This window comes from Ochlerotatus camptorhynchus, unplaced genomic scaffold (assembly GCF_037179485.1).
Source record: "Ochlerotatus camptorhynchus isolate MF236.1 unplaced genomic scaffold, CSIRO-AGI_Acam_v1.1 ptg000414l, whole genome shotgun sequence".
Taxonomy (NCBI): Eukaryota; Metazoa; Arthropoda; class Insecta; order Diptera; family Culicidae; genus Ochlerotatus; species Ochlerotatus camptorhynchus.
In genome coordinates, this window is record NW_027040900.1 from 424,007 (window position 1) to 451,261 (window position 27,255).

Below are 27,255 nucleotides of genomic sequence, written 5' to 3' on the forward strand. Positions count from 1 at the left end.
TTCAAGAATAGAGCAGATGGAAACAGAAGCGGCTGGCAATCCGGGATCATGAGTTCGAATCTTGCTTCGAGAAACCTTTGGTGGAGTAGAGGTAAATTATATATAGGTGTTATTAATAAATGCAAACATTAATTTAAGACATATATCATATAATCAACGATAACATTTCTAAATAAATTCTCTCAATTAATGATTAGAGAGATTAATTGAAAGAATATCAATCAAAGATTAAACAGATGCTTGTTACTACTTCCTCCATGATCACAGAATGTGAATTATGGCATAATTACATATTTTTTCAATGTGCACAAATAAATTAAATTAATAAAAACTGTACAAGCAATTATTTTGGCGTACCACGACAATTGTTAAACTAATTTTATTCTGTGAATATTGTGAGTACGTACACAACGGTTATTAAGGAGTCATTAAAAAGTGCTATAAACGCTTTTCACCGCTTGCTGTTCAATTAATATTTAGGAGTCATAAAAGAGTGCAACAAACGCCTCTCAGGTTTCCTCTCTACTAAATTTCAAAGCAGCTGTCAGGAAGTGTCTACAAACGTTGTATAAGAGCTTTCACCAAAACAATAAAGCTTGACTTTAAATATGTATCTATAAACGTTGTATGAAAGTTGCTTCTACTCCTATACCGCGTATACATATAATGCTGTAGTTGAACAGGTTCTCCAAACCAGTGTAAACAAGAGTTTTACAGAAGTTGTAATAAACAAATTGTACAGTTATTATTCAGCATGCAGTTGAATAAAATCACAATGGAAGCGTTTCTTCAACAAGAAATTGATTTTGGATAAACGTTTTACTGAATACGTTAGACAACACCTTTGTGTTGCAGTTGTATAGAACCAAACCAGTGTAAACAAGGGTTTTATAAAAGTTGTGGTTAACACATTGTGCAATTATTATTCAACATGCAGCTGAACAAAATCAAAACGAAAGCGTTTCTTCAACTGGAAATTGTTACTTGGGAAGACATCCGCCAAGTGTAACATCTTGACCAGGTCGCTCTACCCTCTGGTAAACAGCAGATCATTCTGCCGGCTATTGAGTATGGTATGCCAATCTGGACAAGTTGTGCTAAGTGCCACCACCTAAAGCTTCAGAGGATCCAAAACAAGATCCTCAGAATGATCTTTAACAGTCCACCGCGAACTCGTAATTCTGAGATTCACCACCTGGCCAGTCTTCAAACACTTGAGGAGCGAAAGACGTCCACGCTGGAAAGGTTCAGAGTCGCCTGTCTGCGATCAAACCACCAGATCTTTCGTGATTTGGCAACCTAGTTCAAGTAGTTGGTGTAGGTTTCTGTCCTTCAAGTAGGAAGGTTATCAAATTTTTAAATTCAAACGGAAGCAAGCACCTTAAAAGGGTATCCTGTAAATTTGCGCTAAACGCAATCATCACATTAGAATAACCAATTAACTAGAACAAAGTTGAAGAGCCAAAGGCTAAACAATTGAAATGTAAAAACAAATGTTGAAACTTAAAAAACCAGCAAATAAACGTAAATTTTTCTACTACGCCTTCGCTCATCATTCTCTGCTTGACCGTCAAGCAGTACAGTTCGGTTTTTGCTCGCTCTGTCGATTTGTTCGATAAGTTTCTAGTTTGTTTTGAAACGTTCGTAGCTTTACCACCGACAAACCGACATGAATAACCATAGCAAAAACAATAAAATTTCTGACCAAAGCACACTACAGACATCTGGCTCCGTTTTCGCGGGAAATATTTAGCAAAGCCATGAACCCGCATGCAAAAGTTGTGAATTGGATCGTGTCTGATCTATTCTGGACAAATTGTTATTATCTAGATAAAAAATCCTATGGTTTTGACAGTTCGGGTCACTGCCAGTGTTGGAAAAGTCCGCGATATTTCACGAAGTTCACCAAGGGAAAAGTTCGCGAGTCATAGTGAGTGTTCGCGAACTTTTCCATCACTGGTCACTGCACAATGTGACCGAAAAGGAGTGCCTTTTACATCAGGTTTTTGGACTTTGATTTTAGACTGAGGACTGAACTTTTCACTAAATTAGAGATTCTGGTATCAACAGTTATCTAAGTTTAAACCTGATGAAGGTACTGGCTGGAAATAATTTGGATCTTGACAGATCGACAGACGTCTGAAGAGAAAACATTCGATTTATTAAGTAGAAAATATGCCTTTATAGGGGTTTGAACCTAGAAAGATTTGTCTCCTGTTAAGACCGTCCTAACGTAATGTTAATAAGAACGAAAGAGACAGAAAGTACTCCTAATCTAAACTTATCCATCGTTATTCTTCAAAGATCATTGTAGGGGAGCTGGTTCTCCGGACTAGTGGTGGACTCGCGGCGGATAGTGTCCTTCGGGTGTGGTTTTCACCGTAACCAAAAAATGCGAATTGTGGATGATACGTGGTACACTGAACTACTGTACTCGGAACTTTATTTTCTGCGATAGAATTTTAGATGTACACTCGTCGGTAGCTTTATTGTACTGATTTTTATTCGATAATCTGATACGGGCTATCTATAGTGAAGAGAGGTTGTGTGTGCCCTATTGGCAAATCAAAGTTGGCACGCGTGGAGAATAGAAAAACTATGAAAGTGATGATGGTTTCAAAATTTTTATTTTGTGAATGGAGCATTTTATTTAAATCTGGTTAGTGCTACGTTAGTAGAAAACTTCAGGACTACTCAATAGACATATAATACAGAAAACTTAATTTCTTTTCAGATTTTTAGGTGTAAACATAGACTTCCGCTTTTCTACCACTGTAGCAATAACCAGATTTAAATAAAATGCTCCATTTTCAAAATAAAAGCATTTTAAGATTGCACTCGTATACTTCCCCGTGCAAAATTTTGAAACCATCATCACTTTCATAGTTCTTCTATTCTCCACGAGTGCCAACTTTGATTTGCCAATATGGTGTGTGAGGAATCCTACCTACGGGCTTTCTTCTCTGCTTTGTGGCATGCTAAATAAATTGAGTATAAGTGCCCTACTTCAACTGGCACAAATTCATTTAGGGTAAATTTTATAATTATTAGAAGTGCCTTAACAATCATCTTCAACAAGCTTGAAAATTTTTCTGAGTATTCAAATCTTACTGATGAATGTTCTGAAAAAGTGAAAAGCTAAATGTGAGCAGCAAAAGTATTCCGGTTTTAGTGTGATAATTCTTTCCATCTGAAAGCATCGATCCCTTCGAAATCTCAACGATTGTACAGGGAAATCTTTGGCTGTGACGAGCTGCAAATGTGCTTGACTGTTGGTTCGAGTCCGGTTCGATGTCTTTTCCCAGAACCACTAAAAAATCCTACAGATTTTTTGAGGAACAGCTTTATTTTGTCGAACCTGTTTAACATGCACCCGTTCAAATTCAACTGGCGATAAGCAGTGTGTGCACTTCCGGCTGAAATGAGCATGTTCTACTCAATTTTGAGTTGTTCCGTGTTACCGTGATAAAGTATGATTCAAGTTGTACTTTGCTTTCACTGTAACTGGCAAGTACCCATTAATGGGTGAAAAAGTACCCTTTCGAAGTAAAGTGGGTAAACTCATAAAATGGGTAAAACGTCTTTACCCAATAATGGGTAAAGAGCTTGTACGTCAAATCATCGGGTACTTTTTACCCATTTTCAGAAATGAAACGATTTAGAAAATGGGTAAAAAGTATACATTTTCGATAATTGAGCTATTTAGAGATTAATTTTAATTTGATTTTTCACATATATCATTGAAATGGCGGAAACATTAACATTAATAACTTGTTTTCATTTATTTCGATAATAATGATTGTTAAAATGCATAATTATTGCCACTTCCGGGAGGTTCACTTACATCCGCAGAGTCTTCTTGTGCTCCTAGAAGGATCATACTGCTTTCCAACTTGGCATACCCTGTTCCTGCTGTGCAATGTGTTGCTTTTGCATCGGAAGTTCCTTCTTGCCATCCTTTCCTGGAACACTTTGTGCACGGCCACTTCCTTGTGGATCTGAAATTAAGCAAATGAAAATTATTAAAGTTCTTCTGAATTTCATAATGTTCACCGCCTAGATATATTCCAAATAAATACTTACATTTCAATACTCATTTTATTAGGCACAGATGACATAAAAAAACAATTTTGAAGGCCTCGTAAGATGATTTGTGTTAGACAGTATTCACTATTGATCAAGATAATTTTCACCCAATAATGGGTAAAATAATACCCATTTTTCTTCCCCGAAGGGGTAAAAAAGATGGGTACAAAAGAACCCATTTCCAAAAATATTCAATTACCCATTATTTGACAGCTTCATATACTTACTAATAATGGGTACTTTTATACCCATTAATGGGTACTTGCAAGTTACAGTGTTTACAGTGCACGCTAACTGAAAAGTACCCATTAAATGAGTACCTTGTACTCTTTTTTTGGAATTATTAAAAAATGTCAAAAAATGGGTATTTTCGAAAACCGGAAAGCGGGTACTTTTTCCCCATTTTTGAACATATCTACTGCAATTAAAATGGGTAAAAATGTACATTTAATTATTGTCAAGACATCTTTGGTGAACTGGAAGCGCAGAGTGTTTTATCATTTTTAACAACCAAATGTTATGAACATTCTTGAATTTCACGTGCATCGATTACGTGACGATACGACGGAGTATGAAATAGTGTTCCAACCGAGCCGTCCGATGTTGATTGACGTGAAAATGTTAACTTAACAACAATGCTGCGGCTGCGAGTTTTATTGTTTCCGTCACTTTCCATAAAAAATCTGAAGAACAGCACAGCATTCCTGGATTTGATCTGATATCGATTGTTACGAGGTAAAAATTGTATGTGCAATTATGATGAAAATTGTATTTGTTCCAAATACGTGTTCCGTTTCAGGTTAGCGATGATTTTCAAAGAGGAAGAAATGAAGTTTACAGAAGGGTCCGAACCATCTGAATGAGCAGCAAACCTCGTAGACCGATGCCCAGTGGATGCTATTGATTATTTGTGTGATTACTTGTGCTTATAATTATGTCCAATATAGAGTATGAATTTGTTTTATATGATTTGATTTCTTAAAGGAATACATCGGTTTGATGACAGGTATTCCCATGAAGCAAAAAGCAAATCAATAAAATGGGTACTTTTCATACATTTCGGAAAAAGCAACAAGGGTACAAAATACCCATTTTTGACGCATCTGTTTAATACTCATTAATGAGTAAACCCGGTTTTACTCATTTCATGAGTTAAGCCACTTTTCTTGAAAATGAGTAAAATTTTACTCATTAATGGGAACTTTGGAGTTAGCGTGTAGGCTCTAAAAGTCATCCGAGTTTCGTGGGCACTCCCTCGTTCACACACAGCGCGTGTGTGCGTAAATAATCCATCCTCGGCTGATTCGAAAACCAAAACAAAGGAGTGATATTTCAGTCTGCCTGCCATCGAATTTTGTGAAAGTCGCCATCGGTGACTACAAAGGCGGAAATTAGCAAATTTTCTGCAATTTCGTCGCTCGAAACGTCCTGAAAATTGTATCACGCCATGGGTAAGGTATTCCTCGATCATATCGGTGGTCAGAAGCTGTACTCCTGCGCCGCTTGCGAAACCAATCTGACCAACAAACGGGAACTGATAAGCACTCGCTTCACGGGAGCCACTGGGAGGGCCTACCTCTTCAAACGGGTCGTCAATTTGACCTATTCCCCGGTACAGGACCGGGTCATGCTCACCGGACGCCACATGGTGCGGGATGTGATGTGCAAGAACTGCAAAGCCAAGCTCGGATGGATGTACGAATTTGCCACGGAGGAGTCCCAAAAGTGAGATGGATTTTTTGTTTGTCTGTTGTTTTGATCACCTACTTGGGGACACTGAAGCAAAACGACTCGATGAATTTCACAACCTAATCGTTTTTCTCTCATTTTGGGTTGGCAGGTACAAAGAGGGTCGAGTGATTCTGGAACACGCTTTGATCACCGAGACGGAGGGTTTCCCGGAGGCGTGACCCTTCCTGTTCGACCCCGTCGAATTCTAGGCAGGACACAATTTACATTGGTATAAAACTGCGCTGATCAACTTTCAAATCGTGAGTGACGTCGAAGATGGATTAATAAGATTAGAATAATCATAGCCGGGACTGACAGAAAATCCCTTTTATAGACACTAAGAGCTTTGCGTATAACATTAGAATAGAGGTCAAAATTCGAGTATTCTCTCAATTTCATACATCTCACCAGTAGGGATTAGATCGTGGTTTATTATATTGGTAATAATAAAATACATTTAACGCTAAAAAACAAAACTGTTGATTTGTACAACTAACATCCCACCCGCGCACTCAACACTTCTCACTTGCCACCGAGCTTCTGGGCGGCAGCCAGGGCGTTCTCGTTGGCCAGCATCTGGAACTCCTGGAATCGCTGCGACACCCGCTGGTTCATTTTGAGAAACTTCTCCATGCAATTCAGGGAGCATTTGTCCTCCTTATCGGAAATGCTTCGGCCGGTGAACTCGTTCACGCAGTCTATAAAGCACAGCTCGGACAGTTTGTTGTAGGATAGGAGGAAATCGGAGAACTGAAAATAGATGGCGATACGAGGTTATAGTTTCGTGAGGTGAGAGAATCGAAGTAGTTGTTTCGGCGTTTCGGCTAGGTGCTTACCGATTTAATCTGATCCTTATCTAGTTGATCGATGGTTACTTGAGCGGCCATGGTTCCCGAGGAGTGTGGCTTGAGAGAAGATAGTTTTTCTGTTATTTTACGTCGATTCTTCGGAACCGGAGCGAGATATGAGTAGAAATTTTTGAGCCCGCAGTTCTGATTTGACGTTTTGGTGTTATTACGTCACAGTCACATTTGATTAAAGCCCCAGTGAAAAGAAGATATGTCTTTGAGCTTTGCGATCATTAGCCAGGACACGAACTTTCACGTTAAAAAATTAATCCTCAATTATTGGCAAATCAAAGTTGGCACTCGTGGAGAATAGAAGAACTATGAAAGTGATGATATAGCAAATATATTTAGACTAACATTTGAAAGGGGCGGAAGAGCCAAAATGTAAACAAACCATATTTTGCCACATATAGAGAGAATAGTTCACAAACTACTCGATAAACACGAAAAAGTAGAAGAAAAGATCACTTCAAATCATCAAAAACGTTTCTTCTTACATGGCGTATTTCCAACTTTCAACTCTATGATGCATCTGGTTGTTACGCCTTGCACCAGAACTACGAATTATATCGTTTTAATATGCCAAACGTATTGAGTCTGTAGTATCTAGTCACGCCCGATTCATTTGAAATGCATCCGATTGATAGTTAACGTGTAAACAACGAACAAAAAGAAGACCAAAAAAATCTCCGGGCGTAATTCCACTCTCACAAAATTTGCGAACGAAGAACCAAGGCGGAACAACAAACAATATATCCCGAGGGTGTACTTCCACGGCGTATCATCAGTGTTGGCAGTTCAAAGGGTGGATGATCCGGGGGGTAACAACATGTATGAAATTATCAGGGCGTATGATGTTTTCTTCTCGATTTCACGACAAAGAAACTTTTTTTGAGTTTTTAGTGATGCATGCCCGCATAAACGCGAACCATAAATTGACCTTACCTAAAATGGTTAAAAATTGTTTATAATCCCTGCTAAACTTTAACTGAAATGGTTATGGAACTTTACATGAACGTTTAATGATAAAGTTTCAACTTTATGTATTATGGTTTTTTGGAACTGGACCTTACAAATAATGGGTTGTTAAGAACCATTACCATTCCAAATTCTTGTTTTCTCCTTACATTTTCAGAAAGAGAACTATATAAGAACGTTTTAACTTATGGTTTGAGAACTTTAATGGTAATGGTTATGGTATTCAGTAAGGTCCATTAATGGTTTTGTATTATCGCTCAACTTTACGTGGAATATATCGTGAATTGGTAATCAGTAAATTACAGGCAACCAATTCGCGATATATTCCACATAAAGTTGATCGATGTTACAAAACAATTCGTGGACCTTACTGACTACCATAACCATTACCATTAAAGTTCTCAAACCATAAGTTTAAAGGTTTTAGTATAGTTTTCTTTCCGAAAATGTATGGAGAAAACAAGAATTTTGAATGGTAATGGTTCTTAACAACCCATTATTTGTAAGGTCCACTTCCAAAAAACTATAATACTTAAGGTTAAAACTTTATCATTAAACGTTCATGTAAAGTTCCATAACCATTTCAGTTAAAGTTTAGCAGGGATTATAAACAATTTATAACCATTATCGGTAAGGTCAATTTATGGTTCGCGCTCATGCGGGTGATGATAGATTACACCATTAACTATAAGTCAAGCTTATAAAATCAACGAGAAAATAGAAAGTCGTGAAATAGGATTAATTTTTAGGTCATCAAAATTCAGAAGCGATTTTCTCGATATGGTCATTTTGGAATTACGCCCTTTTCAAATGTTAGTCTAGATATTATATTAACAATATGATCCACTCTTTCGCTTAGCTGGCGAACCGAATTTTTAGCGATGAAAGCACCTCTGTGGCCAAAAAGGCTACCAATGTATTTGTTTATCGTCACGAGGGGTAAGCCAAATTTCAAATGAATGTATTTCAGCATTTTATTTTATTTGATTACTCTTATTTTTGTAATAAGTGCTATATTCGCACCCCTCGATTGTAATTGAATGATTGTTGTTGACCTTTTTCAACGCTAGATGGTGCGTGAAGCAATATTTTGCAGGTCGCCATTGCTAGAGTCGGTGTATAATGAGTCACGCCAAGAGTGAAGCCAAGTCTACCTATTGAACTGTCAAACCGGCTACCTATCGTGCAAAGTAAACAAGCATTACGATGCTATGAAAGTCCACGAAAGGTATTGCAATTAAAAATAAAATATAATCGAAGAAATGATCATATACGCGCAGTGAGCATTGCATTTGTCATGCAATACGTTTTGTAATGATCAGTAATAACAATTTCTACTATTTTTCTTTAAGATAATTCGACAAAATCCCTGATATAATGATTTACTACAGCCGTTAATTTTTTTCCTCGCTAGAAGTCATTTGAAGTTGATGCAGAAGTCATCTGTTGCCAAGTTAAAATAAAGGGAATCTTTCAAAAACCGTGATGCGAGTTCAACTGTTTTTCTCTTGGCGTGACTCATTATACACCGACTCTAGCCATTGCAACATTTGGAAAAGGCATGAATGGATCATATTGTTAATATGATATATTTGATGGTAGTTTCAAAATTTTCCACGGGGAGGGATACGAGTGCAATAGGCGTTTTTTATAGAAACTAAACGATCGATTCAACCTCTGGTAGTGAATAGAAGAACGTCAAAAAGAGTGTTGTGAGCATAAATTTTTGCCTTGAGACATATAAAGGTCCCGAAGAAACGTGCTCAACTTTTTGGCTCATCTCTGGTACTCTCTTCGGTCCAAAGCTAATCGATGCACCCCTCGAAACATAGGAAAATCCTCGGGAAAATCCACGAACCCCTCATTTTATCTGTCAAACTTTCATAGCAAATCAAAACAAACATACTTGGCTGAAATGGACCGAAAGGTCTGCGCCAAAGAAAGAAAAAAAAAAACAGTGTAGTACTAGAATGTCGGCTAGAATGGGGTTCGTTAATCGATTTGCTTTGGACCAATAGGCTAGTCAAGGGGCTGTTCATAAACTACGTAGACAGTTTTTGGAATTCTTGACCCAACCCCCCACCCCCTCCACCTGCGTAGACAATTTTCCATACAAAATTTTTAAAATTTGTATGGGCCGTGGATACTTGTCACCAATATCAATATCGATTGGGAAAATCCTCGACCCCTACCTCGTCCTCCTGTAGTAAGTGTCTCGAGTTACCAAACACCCATGCATACCAGCGGTACCAAATCCAACATTGCAGTATGGGGGGTTGCAGCCATCGTACGGTCAGAATGCGCAGCAGTTGGCAGCACGCCACGTTGTTCCCAAAGACCTGCCGTACTTTGCTGGGCATCGCAACAGCGTGGCCGATTTTCTGGAGCAGCTACGAGACGTCCACGCAGATTTGTGGGTACAAGGATTCAGAGAACCTGATATGCGACTCCAACGATGCTTGAAAGGGGACGCGAGGAAATCAGTAAGTAGCTTTCTCCTTCACCCGTCGAACGTTCCTGAAATTTTCAACACGTTGCGAGTTCTGTATGGACGACCGGAGGCGATCATCAACTCCCTGCTGGTTGAAGTTCGAGCAACACCGATACAGCGATCAGTAAAATTGGGAATTGTTATCAGTTTCGGTTTGGCTGTGCGAAATTTGTGTGCTCATGTAGTTTCGACTGGACAGCAAGTACATTTGGCGAACCCAATCCTGATCGAGGAGCTGGTCGAAAAACTTCCAGTTAACATTAAGCTGGATTGGGGATGCATAAACAGCGAGTGCAGAACGTAGACTTGAGGACCTTTACAGATTACATGAACGTGATCGTAACGGCAGCTAGTAGTGTCACACCAGTCACCACCAAATCCGAAAAGTCGAAAGGGAAAACCGAAATACACACGGTGAACATCCGGAACGACAAGACAACCAACAATAAACCAGAATCTTCCATCCAGACGGGAAGCGAACGTCCTTGTGTGGTTTGTCAAATAGCCGGCCATAACCCAAAAGACTGCAGTAGCTTCAAGTCGAAGACGTTGGAAGACAAATGGAAGGTGGCTCAATAAGTTCATCTGTGTAGACGCTGCTTGTATCCGCATGGTAAATGGCCGTGCAAAGCATCAAACTGCGGGGTCAACGGTTGCCAACAATGCCATCACCGATTGCTCCATCCGGGCGATCCACGAGAAGGCAAAGCAGAGGGTTCGACTCAGGTTTCTGGCGTAATCTCCGTTCATCAGCAACATCACCAAATTCTCTTCCGTATTGTCCCTGTAGTTCTTTACGCTAATGGTCGATTGGTTCAAACTTTCGCTTTCCTGGATGGTGGTTCCGATTCCACTTTAATGGAGCGGTCTTTGGCAGAGCAGTTGGGTGTACAAGGTCCGACTTCTCCTCTGTGTATGCAGGGGACTAACGGGGTCAAGCGTGTGGAAGAAGAATCCCAGCAAATTCAGCTGAATATTTCTGGAGTTACCACAGGCGTTCACCCTACACAAAGTGCAAACCATCGATGGACTAGAAATACCGCGACAGTCTATACATTTTGAAGAGCTGAGGAGCAAATATCCGTACATGAGAGGTTTACCTGTTCGAAGCTACAACGACGCTGTTCCAGGCGAGGTTCCAGGTATCCTGATAGGTTTGGACAACACAAGGTTGAAGACAACGCTAAAGTTGCGAGAGGGCCGTGAACACGAGCCAGTAGCCGCCAAAACTATTCTTGGCTGGTTCTTTATGGTCACTCTGGAAATGACGTCAGAAGTTTATCGCAGCGAGTTCTTCATATTCGTACCAAGTCCCAAGACAACGAATTGCACAAGTTAGTGAAGAGTTTCTTCTCTATGGAGATGAGCGTTGGGGTTTCGGCGACACAGGAGAAGGAATCAGCGGACGACAAGCGAGCTAAAGATATTCTACAAGCAACCACAACCAGGACCGAAACCGGACTTCTGCGGAAGTTCGACAACGTTGAGTTTCCCAACAGCAGGTCCTTGTCCGAGCAGAGACTGAAGTGTTTAGAACGTCGTCTTCATAAATCACCAACCTTGTACGACAACGTCAGGCACGTGAACTGGATGAGATGGATCCGAAGCGAAAAGCCCGATAAAGTTAGGGTCGTCTGAGATGCCGCTGCAACGGTGGAAGGCGTTTCCTTGAACTCGATTATTTTAAAAGGACCTGACCTGCTGACATCGTTGCAAGCAGTTTTATGTCGTTATCGACAGAAGGAGACCGCCATCAGCGGAGACATAATGGAAATGTTCCATCAAGTGCTCATAATAATACAGCTCAGTGGTTTCTTGTGGCGGGACAATCCATCCGATCCGAAGTATACGTCATGGACGTCGCTATTTTCGGATCAACGTGTTCTCCTAGTTCAACGCAATTTGTGAAGAACCTGAATGCGGATGAGTATGCTGCGATTCCGGAGGCGATAAAGAAAAATCACTATTGGAAGAAGTCATCGAGTTCGAACGGTTTTCGAAGTGGGAAAGGTTAACCCGCACAGTAGCATTCGTTCTACGGTTTGGCTGCAGCCAGAAGGGCAGGGACGAATCAAAGAAGGGCGGAGAAGTAACATTGAGCAGTGAGGAGTGTAAACTAGCGGAGTCGACCGTGTTTAAGCTGATCCAAGTGAGTGAATACCCGGACGAATGCCACATTCTGCGGCAAAATCACCAAGTGTAGCTAGCGGAACGTAAGCGAATCCAGAAGAGCTGTCGGATATTCAAACTATCTCCGTTTCTAGAACCAACCGGAGTCATGCGAATGGGATCACGCATCGCAAAGCCAAGTTTCCCGAGATCTTGTCGAAAGATCACTACGTCACGCAGCTAGTGATTAACTGGTATCACAAGAAGTATGGACACGCAAACAACGAAACGGTGGTGAACGAAATGCGGCAGAAGTTCCACGTCTCAGAACTGCGAACAGCCGTCAAGAAGGTGGCAAGTTGCTGTAACTGGTGTAGAGTCTTCAAATCGAAACCACAAGTCCCACCGATGGCTCCACTGCCTTCGGCTCGCCTTACGCCGTATGTCAGGGCCTTCACCTTTACGGTCCGATCACTGTTCGCTTTGGACGTGGTGGTGTCAAAAGGTGGGTAGCGCTCTTCACCTGCCTAGGAACCCGAGCAGTCCACTTAGAAGTCTTCCGAATCCTGCAAGATGGCAATACGTAGCGCCGTTGCCCGCCACAGGAAATCTACTCAGATCAAGGAACCAATTTCCAAGGTGCTAGGTTTCAGCTAAGGTAGCACATCAGTGCCATCAATCAAGATCTAGCGGGGACGTTCTCGAACGTAGACACGCGTCCCATATGGGAAAGGCTGGTGCGCTCAGTCAAGACTGGACTGGCATACAGGGAGTTGCCAAAGAATACGAATGAGGAGACCTTGGTAACTGCTCTAGCAGAGGTGGAATCCATTGTGAACCGTGGAAGTGCTTAAAGAAGACTAAGTTGAGGGCCAGCGTAGTCCAAACATCTATTCCGATAACGGTACGATCTGCGTCGGTGCTCGTTAAAAACTATTAGGATTGTAGGCTGCTAAGGGCCCGTACCAATCGTGACCAAATTACTAACGAACTGATGCTTTAGTGTGATAATTTATTAGCTTGAGAATGATCTTAGTAGAGGGTAGGTAGATAGTTCCATTAGAGTACGGCAGTGTGAAAATTCAATAGAAGTTGAAAAGCAAAGCGAACATTTTTCTTACTACTATCTAATGAAAGTCGAAACCTTCCTCAACTCTCGTTTGCTGAAACCAATGCGAGACGATCGATCCCAACGACTTGAAACCATTGACCCCGGCCCACTCTCTGATAGGTTCAACACTACAACAGACTCATCTCGATTGCGAACTATTTTACCACGCCCACCGAGTCGATTAAACCCCATAACTAGTAGCTGCAGCAGAACGAAAAGATAGATGCCTACTACCTCCTTCCCTCCCAATTCGATTCCCGTCAACTTCAGGACTTGTCATCCAAAACAGAAACCTTCCACGCCGTAGAGCACACAACTATTTTGCCAGCAAAATACGGATCCTCCATTTATTTTGTGGACTTATTTTCTCCATTTCGAACATTTTCCTTCTTCACGCACATTCTCAGTCCTTAGCGTACAAAAAAAAATACACAGAACAACCCTTAGCTGGTCTTCCGGGTTACCGCAAACGTTTCGGTTCTTCCTTCTCTTTCGGGCTTACGGCTGGAAAGAGTGTCTTAGGCCTTCAGACGGTTACGCTGGTGCTGTTCCCACTTGGCCAGTGGTCCGTGATCGTTCTTGAACTGGACACCGCAACCATCCGTAACCAGACGGCCTTCCTCCTGGTGCTTCAGGTACTCGTCGCGGTCGTACTTGGTGAAGCCCCACTTCTTGGAGACGAAGATCTGCGAAAAGACACAAGCAAGTGCATTAGAGCTCCAGCTTTTGAATTAGGAAAAGATCACGTTTTTCTTGACGGATCAGTCAATTTTGTCAACGTGATTAGGGGGTATTTAATCATGGAAAAATCAGAGCCCTGTGCTCTGAAAAGCTTACTCATCATGGAGATGTATTGCCAAGATCAGGTCACGAACGACAACTCACCTTCTGACGACCGGGGAACTTGAACTTCGCACGACGGAGGGCCTCGATGACCTGCGCCTTGTAGCGGTCGCTAGAGCGCACCGACATGATTGGCTGACCGATACGGACACGGGCAACGGTTCCCTGGGGCTTACCGAAGGCACCACGCATTCCAGTTTGGAGTCTGCAAGAAATTACATCGCGATTAAAATTCTGCGGAAACTTCAGTCGTTCTTCTAGACACTTCGGCTAAAAGGCGTCAGAATGTGTCAACGTGTAAAGGGTAATCATGTAATTGATCATAACCCAATGCTCTGAGAAAGCGGTATCATCACGGAAATCGGGGTGTTGCGGATTTATAGTACATAAACAAAGGAATCCAATTACTGACCTATCAGCTCCGGCGCACGACAACATCTTGTTGATGCGGATGACGTGGAACGGATGCAGACGCATGCGGATATGGAACTGATCCTTGCCGCAGAACTTGACCAAGTACTTGTTGCAGCAAATACGTCCTGCTTCCAGGGCTTCCGAGCTCAGCTGTTCGTACTCATCGGACACCAAATGGACGCACAGCGGGAAGTCTTCGACGTAGGCCTTCTTGCGACCAAGATCGAAGATACGGATCTTCGGGTCTGGGACACCACGGCAGAACCGTGACTTGGGGTAGGGCTTGTTCTTACAGTAGCGATAACTGAAAACGAAAAAAAAAATCGAGGTTAGAATTTTGCGTTCCTTCTCGAGCGTTCAAGCAAGCAAATCGTCGATTTGTAACAAACAACATTGAGAAGCGATTCCATCGAAAAGTGGGAATCTTTCTCACCCTATTGTTTGTCTATTTGCTCTGCCTTTCGCCAGCGGCCAGTCAATGAATCAATTTCAATGACTTGCTTTTAGAAACGGGTTGGAAAGGCATTCATTTTTTACGTCAAGGACGAACGATTCTCGCTTCCTGAAGCATGATCAACACAAATCACAATACTCACCATCTTGCGGGACGTCTTCCCATTTTGCTGTAAATCGTAGAGAAAAAAAAACACAAATTAGTTTTCACTCTTTAGATTCAATTTTCATTGGGTTCACACGGCACAATTCAAATTCATCCCATCTCCATGTTGGAGCAAAAACGTCACCACCAAAATGTTGACACGGAATTCGCCCCAACATCAAACTCCAAAATTCACTCTAAATTTCCACAAAATCGCACTCAATTATACATTTCCACACTCGCCGCAACGTTAGCTACACTTTAGAAACAATTTCATCGCCATCAAACGATTATTTCTCAACTTACACGGTGTTAAACTAACTAGCGCTCACAGAAATGTGTGCTCACTAGTAGCGAATTAATGCCGGAAAGAGTGAAGCTGTCGCGGGTTGACAGCGGCTTTGACGTTTCACCGCGAGTTTCCGGTTGCGCAGGGCTGTTGTCGCTGTCACGGCTGTCAGGGCGATGGAATGGGTGCGTTCAATGCTGACCAGGTGCAGTGCGACGGCATTAATCCGACGTAGGAGACGAAATATTTCTGGTGGATGACATATTTCGGCGCAATGAAAATGAATTTGAAAATATTGTTATAACCAACAATCAATACGAAACTAACGATTTTAAATTGGCTCACCACTTTAGTAGCCTATTGGTCCCAAGCAAACGATTAACGTACCCTATTCTAGTTGAAATTCTATTACTACACTATGTTTGTTTTGATTCGCTATGAAAGTTTGACAGATAACATCAGGGGTGTGTGGATTCATGCAGAACATGCAGGGGTGAGTGAAATAACTTGGGACTGCTTGGGACCGTTGTTCTGGTACTGAGTGAGCCAAAAATAATACTGATTTTCTTCGGGACCTAGTGGTCTTAGAGTTACCTCTATGTTATAACTATAGTGAACGAAATGATTCAGCGAGGGTGCAAAGGGGTCCATAAATTGAATCCCTCTGATTTGAACCCAAATGACAACATGAAGTTCGATCCCTCGCTGAAGCTGATGGCATCGGAACCGTTGTTGGGAGTAGGGGGACTGTCATCTATTTGGAGTTGATGAGGAACGTATACGCACAGACAAACAGACATAACCCATTGAATATTTCTCACTGTAAAACATCGTCGCTAAAACATTACCGCCATCTATTGAGTGCACTGTGGTGGGTAGTACACTGAACAGATGGCGGTAGTGTGTAAACGTCAAACGCAAGGGAAATGACTATGCGCGCCACAGGTGGCGGTAATACCAACTACGATACTTTTAAATTGACCGTTAAATACTTGTTCGATGAACAACTTGCGAGTGTTATGTCTGTTTGTCTGTGGTATACGTTTCTTTAACCGATGAGGACATGGTGCCAGTCGACTGGGTTGTTTCGGTGTGGTATGTACCTATTTCTCTCGTTCACATATCCATACACACGCAAAACTTTTACACTTCCCAGGACTTCGTTACTGCTTTTGCACGCCTGGCGTTGGCAGCCCTAATAAAAATTGTATGGTTAATTTGCTTAACGACGTGTTCTGGGTATCATCCAAACCATTTTTGGAATAGTTCAATGATTTGGGTTATCGTTCGTTTATGGTTATTTTTTATTAGGGAGAGCATGAAAGAAACTCAAACATTTCAGTACTGTCCAACACCCAACGCACATAACATATGTGGAACTCGATCATGAAAAATCGACCCCATTTCAGTGATTTCAAGTGGTATAGACGGACATCGATCTGTCAAATTGATTATACTAGCTGTAAAATGAGAAAGGGGATCAAGGGGCTTGTCAATTCTTTTGAATGATTCTACCGTGGTTTTTAATTCTATGTGTTCCTAGCACACCTGAACGCATGTCTTATATTTCCTTATCCATTTATGGGCTTTATTTTAATTATATAGCTAACTTTAACAAATTCATCACCCTGATTCACACACCAAAACTGTGGTAATCTTAGGAGAAACATGTATGTAACATTTTCTTCTTTGAACACTTTTTATTTTTTTGGAACCAATTGCATCAAACTTTGATTTCATTAGGTTTCGTAGGAGGAAAAACATGACCGCGTAAATTTGGAATTAAGTGTTTACATTTTGAAGTCTAGAGAGAAGCAGCAAAATTTTGAACAAGAGTCAGAAGTACCATTTGAAAAATATTCAGTGTTTTGAGCTGACTTTGCATCGTTCGATTCGCAAGAATTTTGTAAGCAGAACGATAAATGAAATCGAGTGTTTATCGATACCTGCAATATCCAAGATTTCCCTATGTTTCTCAATTGCCGTCAAATGAAAATTTCCTCAAAAATGCCAACACAAATAACTACTCCAATTACTTTTTAACAAAAAAAAAAAAACATGGTAAAGTTGATCCTTGTTGATTGAAAAGGCAAAAGAGGAGCTACACACAATCATAATAAACTTTTTTTCGACCACTATGACTAAGGTCTCAGAGTGGGACTCCTAGCTAGCTGTATCAAAGTTAAGCACTATTTACTAACGAAAATAATTGTTAATATGCATCAACTCGATATTTCGTGATGTAATCATACGTTGACTCACTAAAAGCACAATATTTCAACATACAACGGACAAAATGATAGTTTTACACCTATTCAACGCAATCCTCGAAAAAAAAAAGTTGAGCTCGTTTCTTCGGGACCTTCTGGTCTTAGAGTTACCTCTATGATATTACCAACAATCAATACGAAAATAACGATTTTAAATTGGCGCACTACTTGACTACTTGGTCCCAAGCAAACGATTAATGTACCCCATTCTAGTCGAAATTCTAGTACTACGCAATGTTTGTTTTGATTCGCTATGAAAGTTTGACAGATAAAGAGCCAGAGCTGAGCCAAAAAGTTGAGCACGTTATTTCGGGACCTTCTAGTCTTAGAGTTACCTCTAAAGGGTGATACGGTCAAAATTTGGGCAATATCAACTTGACGTATTTCTTTCAATTTTGCATTTAAAAAACCTGAACACCCCTCATTTTGAAGGTGTGTGTGTGTAGAATGTTGCTCCTATTTTGATTTTGGAATTCACTCTTCAGTTGTCAAAATGCCGTCCAAGCAAGAAGAGCAGCGTATCAAAATTTTGCTCGCGCATAGCGAAAATCCGAGCTACTCGCACGCAAAGTAGGCAAAATCGCTAAAAGTTGCCAAATCAACCGTTACAAATGTAATTAAAGTGTTTGGGGAACGTTTGTCGACAGCCAGGAAGTCTGGATCGGGGGGAAATCGAAAACCGGAAGCCGCTGAGACGACAAAGAGAGTTGCCGGTAGTTTCAAGCGAAACCCTAACCTCTCTCTCCGAGATGCCGCAAATAAGCTGGGTGTATCGTCTACAACCGTGCATCGAGCCAAAAAACGAGCCGGACTATCGACTTACAAGAAGGTAGTGACTCCAAATCGCGATGATAAACAAAATACGACGGCCAAAGCGCAATCCCGGAGGCTGTACACGACGATGCTGACGAAGTTTGACTGCGTGGTAATGGACGACGAAACCTACGTCAAAGCCGACTACAAGCAGCTTCCGGGACAGGAGTTTTATACGGCAAAAGGAAGGGGAAACGTAGCAGATGTTTTCAAGCACATGAAACTGTCAAAGTTCGCAAAGAAATATCTGGTTTGGCAAGCCATCTGTACCTGTGGCTTGAAAAGCAGCATTTTCATAGCTTCCGGGACTGTCAACCAAGAAATTTACGTGAAAGAGTGTTTGAATAAACGTCTGCTGCCTTTCCTGAAGAAACACGGTTGTTCCGTACTGTTTTGGCCGGATTTGGCATCTTGCCATTACGGTAAAAAGGCCATGGAGTGGTACGCCGCCAACAACGTGCAGGTGGTTCCCAAGGACAAGAACCCTCCCAACACGCCAGAGCTCCGCCCAATTGAGAAATACTGGGCTATTGTCAAGCGGAACATAAAGAAGACCAAAAAAACTGCTAAGGGCGAGCAGCAGTTCAAGGCAAACTGGATTTCTGCGGCGAAGAAGGTGGACAAGGTGGCTGTACAAAATCTGATGGCAGGGGTCAAGCGTAAGGCCCGGCAATTCGGATTTGGAAAAGCGGAAGCCTAACTGAATATTTTTCCTGAATTTTATACTAATTGAACTTGAAAAAGAAATTTAATTTGATTTTTTAAATAAACGATTTCACCGATTTACACGCGTTTTCCCTTGACCAAATTTTGATCGTATCACCCTTTATGATATTACCATAGAGGTAACTCTAAGACTAGAAGGTCCCGAAATAACGTGCTCAACTTTTTGACTCAGCTCTGGTACGATAGAGGTAACTCTAAGACCACTGGGTCCCGAAGAAAATCATTATTATTTTTGGTTCACTCAGTACCAGAACAACGGTCCCAAGCAGTCCCAAGCTATTTCACTCATCCCTGCATGTTCTGCATGAATCCACACACCCCTGATGTTATCTGTCAAACTTTCATAGTGAATCAAAACAAACATAGTGTAGTAATAGAATTTCAACTAGAATAGGGTACGTTAATCGTTTGCTTGGGACCAATAGGCTACTAACATAGAGGTAACTCTAAGACCTCTGGGTCCCGAAGAAAATCATTATTATTTTTGGCTCACTCAGTACCAGAACAACGGTCCCAAGCAGTCCCAAGCTATTTCACTCACCCCTGCATGTTCTGCATGAATCCACACACCCCTGATGTTATCTGTCAAACTTTCATAGCGAATCAAAACAAACATAGTGTAGTAATAGAATTTCAACTAGAATAGGGTACTTGTTGCTGGTACTATCTTCGGTCCCAAGCTAATCGATGCACTCCTCGAAACATAGGAAAATCCACGAACCCCTCATTTTATCTGTCAATCTTTCATAGCGAATCAAAACAAACATAGTGTAGTACTAGTCTAGTCTAGTCTAGTCTAGTCTAGTCTAGTCTAGTCTACACATACACTTAAAAAAAAAAAAAAAAAACAAACATAGTGTAGTACTAGAATTTTAACTAGAATGAGGTACGTAATCGATTTGCTTGGGACCAATAGGCTAGTCAAGTAGTGAGCCAATTTAAAATCGTTAGTTTCCACCGGTTGCTCACGCTGCTGAGCGCCGCCTACAACGTACTCTCCTAAATTCTATGCCGCCGCCTGTCAACATTTACAAGAGAGTTCGTGGGGCCATGCTTGGCATACACAGTTGTACCAACAATCAATACGAAACTATCGATTTGAAATTGGCTCACTACTTGACTAGCCTATTGGTCCCAAGCAAATCGATTAACGTATCCCATTCTGGTTGAAATTCTGGTACTACACTATGTTTGTTTTGATTATTTATGAAAGTTTGACAGATAAAATGAGGGGTTCGTGCATTTTCTCATGTTTCGAGGGGTGAATCGATTAGCTTGGGACCGAAGATAGTACCAGAGCTGAGCCAACAAGTTGAGCACATTTCTTCGGGACCTACTAGTCTTAGGGTTACCTCTATGGTTGTACCAACAATCAATACGAAACTAACGATTTTAAATTGGCTCACCACTTTAGTAGCCTATTGGTCCCAAGCAAACGATTAACGTACCCTATTCTAGTTGAAATTCTATTACTCCACTATGTTTGTTTTGATTCGCTATGAAAGTTTGACAGATAACATCAGGGGTGTGTGGATTCATGCAGAACATGCAGGGGTGAGTGAAATAGCTTGGGACTGCTTGGGACCGTTGTTCTGGTACTGAGTGAGCCAAAAATAATAATGATTTTCTTCGGGACCCAGTGGTCTTAGAGTTACCAACAATCAATACGAAACTATCGATTTTAAATTGGCTCACCACTTTAGTAGCCTATTGGTCCCAAGCAAACGATTAACGTACCCTATTTTAGTCGAAATTCTAGTACTACGCAATGTTTGTTTTGATTCGCTATGAAAGTTTGACAGATAAAATGAGGGGTTATTGGTTTTACCTATGTTTCGAGGGGTGATTCGACAAGCTTGGGACCGAAGATAGTACCAGAGGTGAGCCAAAAAGTTGAGCACGTTTCTTCGGGACCTACTTGTCTTAGAGTTACCTCTATGGAGTTACCTCTATGGTTGTACCACAAACGAAGTGACAGACGGAGCGGCTCGAAATTTGATTTGACGCACTTACATTTACAATTTTCGAGTGTACCTCACGGCAACACTATCTACTCATATGTACTAGATTAAACTAGGGGGTACCGCCTGTTATCTCTTTTTCTCTAACGAAAATTGAAAGGGAGAGCCTGTTGTCAAACAGCATGTCATTATATCGCTTCTTTTGTATAATGAAAGACCATAGGCCAAAATGATTAGGGATGAACACATCGGGTTAACATTTGCTTACAAGTAAACGATGTTGAGCTGTCAATGACTCGCGCTTGTTGCAATTGTTGCTACAGATTTCTTCAGTCCGTGCTAGAAGCCTAAGTCACAGTCATTCGCGACCGAGAAGACATAGACATCGTTGTTAGACGCCAAACAGAACCCGGCCATACTCGGTATGCTGGTATACATTCACTCCTCCGTAGCGGAACTGGAAGGATCCACCCAAGCTGCCGGATATCAGTTTTGTCTGCTCCAGCTTCTTCTTATTATTCTGCAGAACCAGACAGTGCGAGTACTGGTCGTGTTTGCCAAACCAACCGGTGGAATACTAATCTGAAAGCCGATTTCTTAGGCACGTTGCATTTGTCGCAGTAGATCGTCACTTGCCGCTGCACTTTCATGGAGCGGATTACAATCGCCGTGGCAGTAGTTTCGTCGTACAGATCGATATCAACCCGATAGGTATGGCCGGCATGCTTCGCGTAGTGACGCTCGCTCATGTCACGGGGAATCCTTTCCGAACAGGCGGCGCATTGAAACTTCTGTACGAATCGATCGGGACATAGGATTTGATGTCACGCTTTTGTCTCTTGTTTTTGAATTGCGGACTGTTCGAAAAAAGTTTAAAACTCTGCAGGAAATTCAAAAATATGAAACTTTTTCTGAACTTGTACAGATAAAGTTCTGTTAATCTCATTTCTTTTTTTCCTTTGATTTGTTTTTCGTCGATCTGGTTTTCCGTACTGAGCACCAATGCTACCGATGCCAGCACTGATAAAAATCCCCTTATACCTTTTGGCAAATTTCCATTGCTGATTATTCATAAAATGTATAAGGCTACCACCAACCAAAACATTGATAATTGTATCGTTAAAAACGAAATTTTTTATTTCTCCTTTCCAATATTAATAATAAATTTTTAATGTGCCCAAAATTCAACCGTAAAATTCATTGTAATTTCGTTATTTTATTATAATTTTTTGCGGCCATCCTCGGTATGCATTCGTTACTCCGTAGCGGAACCGGAAGCTCTCGACGAGGGCGATCTAAAGGAGGAAAATTTACTCCAAAATCATGCCGACATCCATCGAATCAAAAAGGCGATCGACGTGCTGGAGGTGAGAATGAAGGAGGATCGGATGAAACAGATTTTTTTTAAATTTATTACGGCTAGAGATGCTGTATGTCAAGCGTTTGAGCATGTTGTTGTTGTTGTTGGATTTTGTTGTTTGATGGCTCGAGGATCGGTGCCTCATATCCGCCAGTGCGTTTGAGCATGATTGCGGTACGATGCACTATTCTGGACTGGTCTACTATACGTGGCAAAACTAGTCATTATACCTGCTACGTGTACCTTGTTACCTGAAGACGAGGAGGGAATCTTCGGATTCATGGAGGAGGACATCAGAAATGAGGAAACTCGTATGCGAGGACAAAAGTGTTACATCTGCAAGGGTTGATGCATATATTATGTCACGCTCTAGGGGGGGTCTAAGATTTTGTGACAAGCAATGCATTAGGTATAGGAAAAACGTCACGATAGGGGTGGGAGGTAAATTTCTCTTCGATTTAGCGTGACATAATTAATGCATGGGCCCCAAGGAACGGTATGCGAACGTTTTGTGTTGCACGAAGAAGTGCTTCCGTTCATTTCAGACGCTTTGTGGGATGCAGAATGAGTGCCTGTCGCATTACGTGGATACGTTCCAGTCGTGGTGCGATAAGCACGTAGCGCTGGTGGGTAAGGTGAAATAATCCGGGACCGAAGCCTGTGGGATTTGCTACGATGAGATGGGACCGTACAGGAAGCTGGAATCGATTCGTGCTGTCAGAATGTCTGGTTCCATCGGAGCTGCATGGCACAGTTTGCCCAATCGGCGGGGTACTTTTTCAAGTGCCCTTTGTGCAACAACAAGGACGACTTTAGTCAGCAGATGCAGCAGCGTGGCATTTATATTCCGGAAAAGTAAGTGAAGCAGAGGAGGGTATTTGAATACTGAATATTTTATTTTATTTGTTCCAGGGATGCCTCGTGGGAGCCTGAACCTAATGCATTCAACGATCAGTTGGAACGTCCTTCGGAGTGTGACGCTGAAGCGTGTCGCTGTCGGTATGGGCGAGATTACGATTGCAACCGTTGGGATATGATCCTGTGTGCAACGTGCGGTTCGACTTGTCGCTACGATCAGTGCATGGAGGTTCCCTCGAAGAACTATGTTTGCACCTTTTGTCTTCCGATTGTTTGAAGCTAGCCTAGGCTTCCCGAAGAGCGGAAGCAGCTTGACGTGCGGAAGCCAGTAGCACAGAGGGGAGTTCTAGGGGCTGATCTCGTGGCAGACGTCATATTAAATCGGATGATTCAGATTCTGAAGAGTCAGTTGCATCGACGACTAAACGCAAATCTCAGAAAAGACGAACCACAAAAGACAGTGACGACAGTGATTCCGATCTGGTTTCTAAACGAAAGAAACCAACGTCGAAGCGACGGCTGTCCACGTCTTCGTTTAGTTCTTCCTCGTTCGTTTCTTCGAATGGCGAAGAAATCAGTCTGGAGGAACTGATCAAGAAGATTCCACTGCCACGAGGAACTTCCGTCGAAAAATTGCTTCGAGCCAAACCGGTCGTATCAAATCGTTGACTTCTTCGGACAATGAAGACGAAGCATCCTCCGCCGGATCGTCGACCGTGTTCGATTTCAACTATCGTGTGAATTTAACCAAAAAAGCAGTGCCGAAAATCGATGGTAGAATTGCAGTCGATCAAAGAGTTCATCTATTCCGACACGGACACGCTAACGGATGCCTCGGTGGGACAGGAGATCGTGCGTCCCAAGACGCCTGCCAGAAATCTTTTGAAAAACTGTTCAAATTGTAGCTTTTCGGGTCGAAACCGTCCCACGAAAACGGTCCACCAGCGAGTCTGATCCGGAGTACGTTACAGCGATGAAAATTAGGTTGATTTAATTTTAATGGTGACGTTCCTTAGACGGTGAATTTTCCAGCACTAGTCAGGTCTTTCCCACGGCGCAGTGGATTACTGCCAACGGTGCCACCTCAAGTGGGAATGCGATTCGAAACCGGGTTGACGTTGATGCTCAAAAGTGAGAAAATGTTCCGGATTTCACTACCCACATTAAGCGAATGTCAGCTGGTATCACGCTGCTTTCAGATACTGAGGGAGAACCTTCCAAAACTTCTAGTGTTTGGACTGGTGGAGATTGCTAAAGTATGATCCCGATGAAAACATTTTGCGTATACGTATACGTGACGTAGTGTGCGTAAGATAAACGTCAGCAATCTCTATGACACAAAGAATGCATCTGAAACCGACGGAGAATCGCAAGTGCTGTGGTGAGGCAGAAGGAAACAAGTTAGCACTTTCATTATCACGACGTTCTTATGCATAATCTAGTGTGACGTAACGTTGGATCATACGTAAGAAAACCGTGAGAACGAAAGAGTTGTCAACATTACTTCTGCCGCACCTACAGTAACGCACACGGTTCCCGCGCTGATTGTTCCTTACTTTCTCACTCTAATCAAAATTTCCTTCGATGAGTGAGAAAACAGCACCACGTCAACGCGAGCGAGAACGAGGGTTGCCAGATCATTGCACACAAAACCAACTTGAATTAATTCAAAGCAAAAATACTAGCGAACCTGGCGGTGAGGGGCGGAAGGTGGACTAAAATTCTATTACAGAGAACCACATTATTTTAATTAATTTCTTCGGAGAAAGTAGTCTGTCACTTCGTTTGTGGTTGTACCAACAATCAATACGAAACTAACGATTTTAAATTGGCTCACTACTTGACTAGCCTATTGGTCCCAAGCAAACGGTTAACGTACCCCATGCTAGTCGAAATTCTAGTACTACGCAATGTTTGTTTTGATTCGCTATGAAAGTTTCACAGATAAAATGAGGGGTTATTGGATTTTTCTATGTTTCGAGGGGTGAATCGAAGAGTGTACCAGAGCTGAGCCAAAAAGTTGAGCACGTTACTTCGGGACCTTCTAGTCTTAGAGTTACCTCTATGCTACTATTCTTAGAGTTACCTCTATGGTCCAGGTCTCGTAGCCGTAGAGGACCACCGGTTTAATCAGCGTCTTGTAGACAGTCAACTTCGTGCGGCGCCGAATTTTATTCGACCGGAGCGTCCTTCGGAGTCCAAAGTAGGCACGATTCCCTGCCATAATAGATGTGATGAACTAGCCTACGGCTAAAAATCACAAAAATAAAGAAAAAAAAAAAAAAAAAAAAAACCTGCCATAATGCGTCTTTAAATTTCTCTGCTGGTATCATTTTCGGCGGTCACCAGTGAGCCCAAATACACGAACTCATCGACCACCTCGATTTCGTCACCGTCAATCTGAACTCGGGGTGGGAGGCTTACGTTGTCTTCCATAGAACCTCTTTCTTTCATGTATTTTGTATTTGAAGCGTTGATGGCAAGTCCAATCCACCTAGCTTCAGCCCTCAGTTTGATGTACGTTTCCGCCATCATCTCAAAGTTCCGTGCCATAATGTCAATGTCATCGGAGAAGCCAAGAAGCTGGATGGATTCGAAATGGCAGCAGAGAAATGCTCAATCTCCCATATATGTAACCATAGACATATCCCTTGGTCACGTGAAGTCACGGTGAACAACGTGCGCATCCCGTACCGAAAAGTCGTTAAAATACTTGGCGTGTATCTCGATCGACATCTTTCGCTTAATCACCACTTTGAACAGCTAAGAGCTGATTTAAAAAAGAGAATTTGCTTACTGAAAACTATTGGTAGATGCCAGTCCACCAGTAATCGAAACACAATCATGAACGTGGGAAGCAGCTTAATTTTGGCAAAAATCTTCTATGGTGTAGAAATCACATGCCGAAATTCCACCCAATTGATTAAGTCGCTTGCACCATTTTACAACAAAATGGTTCGTGAAGCCTCTGGTCTTCTTCCATCATCACCATCAAAATCAGCGTGCGCTGAGGCAGGAGTCCTGCCTTTCGATTATCTGGTTGCACTCGTTATTAGTAAACGCTCAATATTCTACAATGAGCGAAATTCCAAACCTTCTAAAAACCTCTTAATTACGGTAGCTAAAAATCTGTACCACACTCTTACTGGAAATCAACTCGCAACAGCCTTACCATTGATGCGAGTAAGTGATCGCAGATGGAATGACCCCATCCCCCGAATTGATTGGCGACTTAAGCACATACTTTCAACGGCTGATCCCCTATCGAAAATACAAGCAGAATTTAATTCACTTGTTGCGAGAAACTATGGATCCCACATTAAAATATGTGGGTTTTGGCCTACATGGTCCAGATATAAGTATATCACTCCGACTACCCAACCGATGTTCTGTTTTCTCTGCAGAAACGGCCGCATTGAAGATAGCCCTAGAATCAATATCCCGGTTGAATACCGCCGCAGTGATTTTCACCGATTCCGCTAGTGCTCTGAAATCTATTGAAAGTGGAAAATCGCGGCACCCTTGGATACAGTCTATAGATATGCATAACAACCCCAACGTAACATTCTGCTGGATTCCTGGACACAAGGGAATCACCGGCAACGAAGAAGCCGATAGACTTGCAGCTTACGGTAGAACCAGTCAGCGACAAAGGACTAAAGTTCCCGGCGGCGATATTCGAAAACACATAGTGTCATCTATAAAATATGCCTGGAACATTACGTGGTCAAACGAAACCGAACTATTTTTGAGAAAAGTGAAAGGAAAC

General features: G+C 41.9%; 3 protein-coding genes across 3 annotated transcripts; 1 reads left to right on the forward strand and 2 right to left on the reverse strand.

The window, feature by feature from the left end:
* The first annotated feature begins 5,450 nt into the window (after nt 1–5,450).
* Nucleotides 5,451–6,125, forward strand: Yippee (yippee). Its single transcript, XM_065233742.1, has 2 exons — nt 5,451–5,811; nt 5,927–6,125. The coding sequence occupies exons 1-2, from the start codon at nt 5,534–5,536 to the stop codon at nt 5,994–5,996; spliced, it is 348 nt and encodes a 115-aa protein (XP_065089814.1). The 5' UTR covers nt 5,451–5,533; the 3' UTR covers nt 5,997–6,125.
* An 85-nt stretch (nt 6,126–6,210) lies between these two features.
* Tim9a (translocase of inner membrane 9) lies at nt 6,211–6,801 on the reverse strand. Its single transcript, XM_065233743.1, has 2 exons — nt 6,654–6,801; nt 6,211–6,567 (listed from the first exon to the last, which is right to left on the reverse strand). The coding sequence occupies exons 1-2, from the start codon at nt 6,702–6,704 to the stop codon at nt 6,340–6,342; spliced, it is 279 nt and encodes a 92-aa protein (XP_065089815.1). The 5' UTR covers nt 6,705–6,801; the 3' UTR covers nt 6,211–6,339.
* Nucleotides 6,802–13,673: 6,872 nt separating this feature from the next.
* RpL10 (ribosomal protein L10) lies at nt 13,674–15,639 on the reverse strand. Its single transcript, XM_065233748.1, has 5 exons — nt 15,516–15,639; nt 15,208–15,234; nt 14,610–14,915; nt 14,240–14,402; nt 13,674–14,040 (listed from the first exon to the last, which is right to left on the reverse strand). Exons 2-5 carry the CDS (start codon nt 15,228–15,230, stop codon nt 13,873–13,875), a joined length of 660 nt encoding a protein of 219 aa, XP_065089820.1. The 5' UTR covers nt 15,231–15,234; nt 15,516–15,639; the 3' UTR covers nt 13,674–13,872.
* Between the last annotated feature and the right edge of the window lie 11,616 nt (nt 15,640–27,255).

Excerpts from the sequence above, each read along its gene's own strand:
- Tim9a (XM_065233743.1), bottom strand. The coding sequence starts at position 6,704 with ATGGCCGCTCAAGTAACCATCGATCAACTAGATAAGGATCAGATTAAA. Across the intron at positions 6,568-6,653 it reads ATAAGGATCAGATTAAATCG|TTCTCCGATTTCCTCCTATC; the intron begins GTAAGCACCTAG and ends ATCTATTTTCAG.
- Yippee (XM_065233742.1), top strand. The coding sequence starts at position 5,534 with ATGGGTAAGGTATTCCTCGATCATATCGGTGGTCAGAAGCTGTACTCC. Across the intron at positions 5,812-5,926 it reads GCCACGGAGGAGTCCCAAAA|GTACAAAGAGGGTCGAGTGA; the intron begins GTGAGATGGATT and ends TTGGGTTGGCAG.
- RpL10 (XM_065233748.1), bottom strand. The coding sequence starts at position 15,230 with ATGGGAAGACGTCCCGCAAGATG. Across the intron at positions 14,916-15,207 it reads GGAAGACGTCCCGCAAGATG|TTATCGCTACTGTAAGAACA; the intron begins GTGAGTATTGTG and ends TTTCGTTTTCAG. Across the intron at positions 14,403-14,609 it reads TCGTGCGCCGGAGCTGATAG|ACTCCAAACTGGAATGCGTG; the intron begins GTCAGTAATTGG and ends AATTTCTTGCAG.